We start from the raw sequence: 9725 nt of genomic DNA, 5'->3' as shown, positions 1-9725 counted from the left end.
AGCCTGTGTGTGTGTGTGTGTGTGTGTGTGTGTGTGTGTATAAAAAATGCTGGAGAGAGAATAGGGGGTATAGTTTGAGCTATCCAGAGGTAAGAGAACCAATCAAATTTAAAGAGGATTTTTAATGTGCAAACAGAATACATTAATTTATTAAAGTAATGATATATCAGAAAATTAGAATTTTTTTTCAAACTGTAATTAAAACTATATTTAACTCATCAAGAAATTGGTAAGTAAAGTTGTGATTCTGAATTAATATATCTTAGAGAAAAAGAGCACTGTAAGGTTAATTATGATGCTCACGTTACAGAGTGCAGTTTGAAGGACCTTTCTGAGTTCAGATATGAAATAGTATGCTTTGCCATTCATCTGCCTTGGTCCTTTGAAAGTATGACTTCCATGGCAGATAAGACGAGTTTGGTGGATCACATAACAGAAGCCAGATTTCTAGAAAGCATTTGACAAGATCCTACGAATGATATCATTGGCTAAGGCATAAGTCACAGAACAAAAGGGATTGTAATGATCCAGTACAGGAAAATGAGACTGTTGGTTGACAATAGATGAATGTATACATTTTGCTCCCTTCCCAAAGCCTACTAAAATAAAGGGATATTTTTAACCTACAAGGACAAAAAAAATAACCCACAAAAAAACAAAAAACAAAAATGATGGTGGTAGGTAAGCTAGCTGTGGAGAAAGCCAAAAGGGAACCCAAGCAGGTGCCTTTGGAAGTAGAGGTGTGAGCGTGAGCCTGAAAACAGAAGGAATGGCCAAGAAGGGGTTGGTCCTAGATCTTCTCATTGGTATGAATCTCAAGATGCAATCTCTGGAGAAAATAAGACATAGAGGCTTTAACCTGGGGGAAGACTGGGTACATAGTAGGACAGGGCCAATATACAGGAAGGGTGTGTGTGTGCATGTGTATTAAGGTCAACAGGGAAAGTCTAGACCCCCCAGCCCCTCCTCTGTCTCAGCTCCTAGAATGCTGGAAACCTGACATTTAGCCTCCAGGAAGGGGATTAGACAAAGATTCTCTGGGATCTGATCAGCCTCAGACAAAAGACTGAAAGGAGGTCCTGTAAGGTAGTTTAGCCCTCGCTGCACAGTGAGGACCTCTATCAGCAGGCCCCACCTGCGGGCCCACTGCTTCCCACCAGCTTTCTACCCTTAAATAGGAGCAGGAAGTCAGGGATCACAGATACTTGAACCGAGCAGCAGCTCACAGGACAGATGAGTAGGTCAAATGCAAACAGACATTTTCTGAAGAAAACTATGTAATAAGAAAACCTCCAAAAATGTGTAATTATGATGTCAGAGTTATTAACTAGGACAAACAGTACGTTGTGCAGGAAAGAAAAAGAAATCACAGTACAGTGTGGCTCGGAGGCGACTAGTACACACGTAGTCATAAGGTAAACAGAACACTGATCCAACCAGAATTGTGGTATGTTGGGAAGGTGGAGGAACGGAATGTGATGTGTGACTGTGTGTGTGCTCGCGTGCACGTGTGTACGTGTGTACATGTGGTGGGGAAAAGACAGTGGAGAATGAGCATATTCATAGTCAAAAGATAATGCCTAACACTGAAAAGTTAAAAAGTAGCAATATAAACATATTACTTTGAGATACAGAAGTAAAAACAAAAACAACAAAATCAGCCAAAATAATTAAAAGGAGTTGCCTCTGGGAGTGAAAAGGCTGAAAGGAGGTCCTGGGAGAGAGTAAGAGTGCTGGTTTTGGTAACAGTGATGAATCAAAAGACTTTTTTTTTTTGGAGAGGTTTTTGCTATAGGGCGTGCGCACTCTCCAGACAGACAGACAGAGAGGGACAGAGAGACAGAAAGCGAGAAATCACCCCCTCCGGGGGGGAATTTAAGCCACCGGGTCTAGGACGCGAACCACGATCGACTATGTGGGAGTCCAAGGACATGGCCATTACGCTAACTGCTGATCCCAAATCAAAAGACTTTTAAAACCATATATATGTATAACTGAGGGACCAGCAGTTAGTGTAACGGCCATGTCGCTGGACTCCCATGTAGTTGACCGTGGTTCAAGTCCCGGACCTGGTGACTTAAACTCACGCTGGGCATGTGTGCGTGTGTGCCTAAGATCCCAAGAGGAGAACGGAGGAGAAGGGATTGCGGTGTGACCATCCCCTCTGGGGGGCGATTTCTCGCTTTCTGTCTCTGTGTCTTTCTCTGTCTCTCTCTCTGTCTTTCTGGCAAGTGCATGCACCCTATAGCAAAAACCTCTCCAAAAAAAAGAAAAAAAAAGAAAGATCTGGATAACTGTTCAGTTAGAAAAAAATGTAAAAAAATCATAATAGAGCATGTGAGTATGCACAAGAAAGAACGAGAGAGAGAGAAAAGCACCCTCCACAGGGCCCATCATGCCTCAGTCCTTTCCCCGAGTCCTCCATCCTGCCAGGATCCTCGTCACAGTGTGCATACCTGACAGTTTTTCAGGCTGACCAAACTGGGGACGTGAACAATGGTTGGTATGTGGCTTCCAGCTCCGTGGTCTGGTATGCTACTAACTAATCCAGAGGCTGGGCCAGAAAAGATATTTTAAAGGAGTAGCCCATCATATGTCCATCCACTTGTTTAGGGAAAAGGACACTTTTAAAAACCACACTCCAGAATTCATACATTTGGGGACTTGAGGAAAGTGTTTCATTGATCTTATATTACTTATTGTATATGTGGAACTCCTAATTAGAAATAAATATAAACTTTAATCATCTTAAGTATAGGGGCCAGCAGGTGGTATAGTGGTTATGACACTGGATCCCTCAAGGCAGCTGTGCAGGTCAGGTCCTGGCGACTGCAGAAACATGCTGGGTGCATGTGGGTGCATGTCCAAAACCTTGAGAGATGAATGGAGGAGAAAGGATTGAAGAGTGGTCATCCCCTAGGGGATGATTTCTCACTTTCCATCTCTCTGTCTCTGTCTCTCTCTGTGGGTACATGTACCTTATGGCAAAAATCTAAAAATAAACACACTTAGGTATAGTAGATTGCATTGCTGTTCCTGGTGGCCATGCTTAGCCCTTGGGAATTGAAGTTGCACTGTATTTTATGCACAGATTTTTCTAGAAAAGCAAATTCATTTCACTTTTGGAAGAGCAAAAACTGTGAGAAGGGCTGGGCTGTGGAGTAATTGTCTGGGTTTGGGGAGAGGCACAAGTGGAAGGATGTGAAGAGTTTGTACTCCAGTCACAATCACAGAATAACTGACTGGGGCGGATACAAGAAGCAAGTTAATTGTCAAAGAAGCAAGTTGGAGTTGATAATTAAATGGAGTTGATATAAAAAGTGAGATAATTTCAAACATTCCAAACGCATAGGGCATATTGCATTGATAAAACAAAAGCAATTAACTATGCAAAAGGAACAATGAAAAACATATTATAAAGTTCTTGGAAATAAAAACATAGTTGCCAAACCAAGAGGCACTAAATAACAAAATGTTATGATATTATTGCTGAACCAAAAATGAGAAAACTCAAAAATTCCTCAGAATATAAAGCAAAAAAAAATGATGGAAATTATGAGAGAAAAGAAAAGACATAAAAATTAGACATAAAATTTATAGATGAGACTAAAACAAGACAGTGGAGAATTATTTATCAAAGAAGCAAGATATTTGCCCTGGGCTGAAGACATTTGAATCTTCGGCATAAAAGTGCTGGCCAAATGCTGTACAGAATTATTGAAAAATGATTCATCTGGAAAGTTATTATGGCAAATTCATGAATTCCAGGGATAAAAGGAAAATCTTATAAGCCTTCAGACATTAAGAAAGAAAGGAATCTGAAAGAGAGAATGAGACTAGCATTGGACTTTCCATTTGTAATATTCAATGCTTCAAGATGATGGGAGTGATGTTACAGAGTTCTCATAGGAGAGTAAAAATAAGTCATGTTGAACATATGAGAAGCTGAGAAGTTACCACCCATGTTCATTTTTATGAAAAGATTAACTAAAGAAGCACTTTAGTCTAAAATGAATCCAATTTTAAAAAATCAACTTCAAGGAAGATTTTGTATACAAATAATAGTAATGAGCAATATAATCAAACTTTCAGTTATTAAAAAATGGTTCTTAAACTAAAAGAAAAATAAAATTGATGCCAATCAGGAAATCGAATTCCAGATTATTTCACTGGATGCTCGAAGATAGAATAAAGGAATGGGGAAGCAAAGGCATTACTAAAGGTCAGATCTTCTTCTAGTTGAAGGTGGCCAGATTGGTTAAACTTCAGGACAAGAACAAATTTAAAATGTTTGTAAAAAGTATGAATTAACAGATTCTGAACTTGGATGTAGATGGCCCAAGTGCAATGGACAGCAGTAGCTCCAGTGCCCTGCAAGACTGGAAGCCATACACTCATCTATGGGTTCAGGTCCCTGGTTCACCCTGAAAGCATTCTGGACACCCATCTCTTTCTCACACTCTCTTAATCTCTCATTCTCACATGTGTACATACTCTATTATTTAAAAAAAAAAAAAAGGACATAAAACCTACAAGAGGAGAGGAAAAAGCAAAATAGGTCAGCCCAAACAAATGTTGGGAAAGCAAAAATAGCCAAATAATTGTTAATTACTGTAACATCCTCTTTTTAATGGCCAAGATTCTCCAGTTGAGGTATATATTTTAATCTAACTATATGCTTTTTACAAGAGACATAATGTAGAAGGGTTAAAAACAAGGGGATGGCATGGTGATTAAGGCACTGGATTCCCACGTGGCCTACCACGGTTCTATTCCCAGACCCAGCAACTTGAAAATCACACAGGGTGCAAGTGCATGCATGTCAAAATTCCAAGACGAGAATGGAAGAGAGGAAACTGTGGTGTGGCCATCTGCCTGGGGAGTGATTTCTTTTTCTCTCTCTCTGTCTGTCTCTGTCTCTCTCCAGCAAGCACATGTGCCCTTTGGCAAAAACCTAAAAAGCTAACAAACAAACAAAAAACCAGGGAGATGAACAAAGGTATTACAGATTAAGGTAAATAAAAAAGAAAACAGGTATGGTAATATCAAGCTAAGTAGTATTCAAACAAAAGCTATTAACTTTTATTTTTTTTTTTAATTTATTTTTTTGAGAGGTTTTTGCTATAGGGCGTGTGCGCCCGCCAGACAGACAGAGAGAGACAGAGAGACAGAAAGCAGGAAATCACCCCCCCAGGGGGGATGGTCACGCTGCGATCCCTTCTCCTCCATTCTCTTCTCGGGATCTTGGGCACGCACGCACACGCGCCCGGCGTGAGTTTAAGCCACCAGGTCCGGGACTTGAACCACGGTCGACTACGTGGGAGTCCAGCGACATAGCCATTATGCTAACTGCTGGTCCCAACTTTTATTATTTAAAGCAATGATCAAATTCAGAAATCATGAAGCAAAATTTTCAACTCCAAAAGCAGAAGAACAAGATAAAGAGACCAAAAAGTGACAAATTGGTAACAGCAGAAATTCAAGAATAAACCCCCAAACCACAGCAGGCACATGTGTATATGTGCTCCAGATCCTGACAGGATGGAAAAATGGAAGAGAAAAAATGGATTGAGGCATGATCAAGCGTCACGGTGAGGTGCTTTCTCCTTCTCCCTCTCTGATTCTCTGTCTCTCTCTGGTGAGCACATGGACCTTTTGGCAATTTAAAAAAGAAAATAGAATAAAAAGGAGCAAAATCTAGAAATGATTCTCTTAAAAAGCCACTAAAAATAGACCACTTGTACATTATGATCTAAAAAAGACTGTAAAAACAAAGATGACAAACTCATATGAGACTTTCAGTTAATAGGAGTTTAGATCGTTTATTATAGCACAAATACAAACACCTATAATTGGGAGAAATTATGGATAAATTTTAATCAACCCCTGTTATGACCTTGATGTCAGAATAGCAGTTCAGCCACAGTATACGTGTTCTTTGTAAAAGCTCCCACTGCTGCCTCATCCTGCTGCCTGCAGACTTCTCTGCCCAAATACAATCTCAGCTCAAATGTTGACTTGCCAAAGCATCTTTGACCACGTGTTCACCCTCTAGTCCTTTCACCTTAGCCTGCTTTACTCTTCTTCGTATCATCGTATGATGCATATTTATCTGTTTATTAATGTATACGCCTCCTGAGGAATAGTCTGTGTCTATTTTCTGCATTGATGTCTTCCTGGGGCCTACGCCAACAAGTGGCTCAGAGCAGGTTGGTGATAAGTACTTGTCGAATGAAGTCTGTTCCACAAAACATTATTGTGTATGTAGGTGACATGGTTGGGTAAGCTACAGAACAAGTCCCTGAAGAGTGACATTTTGTTTTCATGACCTAGCAATAGATGTTTACATATTCTCAATAGTTTGTGGGATAGAGTTACAGTTAACCTGGGCTCACCATGCTTTGGAGATCATGGTGGACAATGTCTGGTTCATGTCTGCTGTGCTGAGTGAAGCAGTTCTCCAGGGAGACTGCCAGTAGTTCTCTGGAGCTTCTGGTTTATAATTATGTTGTTGCAAACAGCCTCATTTGGTGATCCTTTGGTGAGATGGCCAAGTTGCCATACCAGCCATTAGATTTGAGGGTCTCTTTGTTATAAGAGCTTAGAATATAGTAAATTCAGCTTTCTTAGTTGCAAAATGAGAATGACACCTAGTAAGGCCTTTGTATAGGGAAGTATGCGGCAGGAATTAAAAAGTAATAGTTACGATTATCCAGACTTGTATGGATTTCCTTTCTTCCATGAGTGAGAGACACAGACACAGCACCCCCAATAGAATCTTTTTTTTTTTTAATTTGCTAGAGGGCCCAAGAGCTCACAGAGGAGAGAAAAACACACATACACACACACACACACACACACACACACACACAGAACACGGGGCATGGTCATGCCATAATCTCCTTCTCCGCTATTTCTCCCTCCTTTCGGGATTTTGGGCACACACACATATGTGCCCAGCATGTTTCTCAGGCCTTCAGGTCCAGGACCCCAACCACAGAGTCAGCCATGTGGGATTTACCACCTGAACTACCATGCTGGCCCCTCAGTAGAGTCTTGATGCCTCTATCTATCACCAGTCTTAGCCAGTTCAGACCATGAGCATGTGTGCATCTGGTATGAACCCAGAACCTTCTCATGTGGGCAGTCTAATAGAGCCCTGTGTTTTAATACTGCATCACCATCTACCCCCCAAGTTCAGCTCTCCTTTAGCCTGGCGTCAAAGTAATGGTTTAGGCACAATCACTGAACTACCTAGAATGGTGTGACTGATGCCAAAGTCAGTCACAGTCAAGATAAGGAACCGTAGTACCCTCTGTACACTGCCCCCCTCCCCACCAAGCCCTGGTATCAGCAAGTTGCAGATTGGTCTGTGCAAAAATAGGAAGAGAAAACTTTGTATTAGTGGTAGTGAAAGAGGAGACATTTGTAAAACAGGAATTTGATTAGTTTTCTGTGATGGCAAATGCTACCCAACTTCTGTTCCTTATCTCTTCATGAAACTTGTGATACTATTCTATAGAGCTAGATTTGTTCTGAAGCTATATTTAAGTGTTGAATTTAGCGTTTATTTTTTTTTTAAGAGAGAATTTTGCTACAGGGTGCATGTACTCACTGGAGAGACAGAGAGATAGAGAGACAGAAAGCAAGAAATTACTCTGCAGGGGGGATGGTCACGCCACAATCCCTTCTCCTCCATTTTCCTCTTGGGACTTTGGACACACACACACACACACACACACATCTGTGCACACACACACACACACACACACACACACACATGCCCGGTGTGAGTTTGAAGCCACCAGGTCCAGGACTCAAACTGTGGCCAACCATATGGGAGTCCAGCGACGTAACCCCTATGCCATCTGCTGGTCCCAAGTGTTGACTTTAACTTCAAGAGCAAGCATAGGGAAGAACTTGAGATTCTCAACACAGCAAGAATGGAACAAGCTGACCAGGAGTTGCACTGAGGACCAACAGACCACATGAGACTTGCCTGAGCACCCCTCACCCAGTAACACTGGACAAAGTCACTACCAGTTGGAAAGGGGTGATTTCTGAGTACAGATCAACAAGGCAAAAATTGGAATATTACTTGAAATCTCCCTCCCACCAAAAATAATTGACATATCTTGCTAGTAACAATACATTTAAAAATTCCCATTTCATCAGGGAGTTTGAGGCACAGTTTTTAAACAGAAACATCTCAGCACTTACCCCAGTATTTTATGGGCTTGGTTCTCCATGTCAAGAAACTGCTACATCTGATTTATATTTCTTGATTTTTAATCTGTCAGGGAAAAATAATTTAGATTTTAAAAATGCTTACATTAATTAACCTATAAAACATGAAAATTTTGCCATGGGCCCAACATGTAGAATGAGATCTTCTGAGCAGTAGCTCTTGATTCTGCAAAATGCAGAAACTTGGGCTCTTTTTTCTTTCTTTCTTTCTTTCCTTTTCTTTTCTTTCTTTCTTCCTGCATTTATGATATTGTCTTAGTGATCAGTTGAAATATATAGTATTGGCCGAAATGAGCATCCATTTACTTTCTTTTTTAGTTTGCTATAAGGCATGTGCATTTGCCCATGACAGAGAGGGAGAGAAAGTGAGACATCATCCTCCAGGGGGTGTGTCCACACCGCAGTCCCTCCTCCTCCATTTTCCTCTTGGGATTTTGGACACACACACACACACACACACACACACACACACATGCACTGATTGTTTTTCAGGCTGCTAGGTCTGGGACTTGAACTGTGTGGTTGGCCATGTGAGATCAGCTGCCTTAACCACCATGCCACCTGGCTGGCTCAAGCATTCATTTACTATTTATCCAACAGCAGCTTGGTACCAAGCATAAGGGATTTTCAAATGGTTCATGGAAAAATGCATTTAAAAAAATGTGGATGGATTTAAACTTTTTTTAATTACCAGAGGATGCATATGCTCAGCAGAGTGAGTCAGAGAGAGAGAGAGAGAGAGAGAGAGAATGTATCCCCACCCCCACGGGGCATGGTTACACAGCAATGCCTTCTCCATCTTTCCATCCTGTTTGGATTTTGATCATGCTGGTGCATGGGCGTGAGCCCTGCGTGTTTTTCAAGCCACCAGGGGTGGGATTCAAACCATGAGCACTATGTGGGATCCTGCACAGGGCCAGCTGGATTTCAAAAAATTTTACACTAAAATAAACTGATATTCTTTTGTTTGTTTTTTTTTTGGAGAGGTTTTCGCTATAGGGCGCGTGCGCTCGCCAGACAGACAGAGAGAGACATAGAGACAGAAAGCGAGAAATCACCCCCCAGGGGGGATGGTCACGCCGCAATCCCTTCTCCTCCATTCTCCTCTCGGGATTTTGGGCACGCACGCACACGCGCCCGGCATGAGTACTAAACCACCGGGTCCGAGACGCGAACCGCAGTCGACTACATGGGAGTCCAGCGACATAGCCATTACGCTAACTGCTGGTTCCCAATAAACTCATATTTTAATTTCATTTTTCTGAGAACTTATGGAAGTCCCATTGTACTTTGAAAAATGCCCAATAGAGGAAAAGTAAAATTGAATTTCTATTTAAGGGAGTTCCAGGTAGTCGTGCTCAAACTTTCCTTTCTGGTGGCTCTCCAAAAGGTTTGCCTCTATTGAATACTTCAATACTTAAATTTAAATTTATATTTAAATATACCATGAGATTTAGGACAATGGCCAAGAATTGCCT

General features: G+C 41.3%; 1 protein-coding gene across 6 annotated transcripts in view; it reads right to left on the bottom strand.

The window, feature by feature from the left end:
- The window catches only part of DEUP1 (deuterosome assembly protein 1), a 95987-nt gene that overhangs the window by 84911 nt on the left and 1351 nt on the right, over nucleotides 1–9725 (bottom strand). For all 6 annotated transcript variants that reach the window (XM_006162547.3, XM_006162548.3, XM_006162549.3 and 3 more), the window contains exon 2: nucleotides 8221–8293. In XM_006162547.3, coding sequence (XP_006162609.1) covers nucleotides 8221–8249 — 29 coding nt within the window. In that variant the 5' untranslated portion in view covers nucleotides 8250–8293. The remainder of the gene's footprint in view (nucleotides 1–8220; nucleotides 8294–9725) is intronic.

The sequence above is a fragment of the Tupaia chinensis genome, unplaced genomic scaffold (genome assembly GCF_000334495.1).
Source record: "Tupaia chinensis unplaced genomic scaffold, TupChi_1.0 Scaffold140218_1, whole genome shotgun sequence".
Lineage (NCBI taxonomy): Eukaryota > Metazoa > Chordata > Mammalia > Scandentia > Tupaiidae > Tupaia > Tupaia belangeri.
Note: the sequence above shows the minus strand (reverse complement) of the source record. Positions and strands in the feature narration are given on the sequence as shown.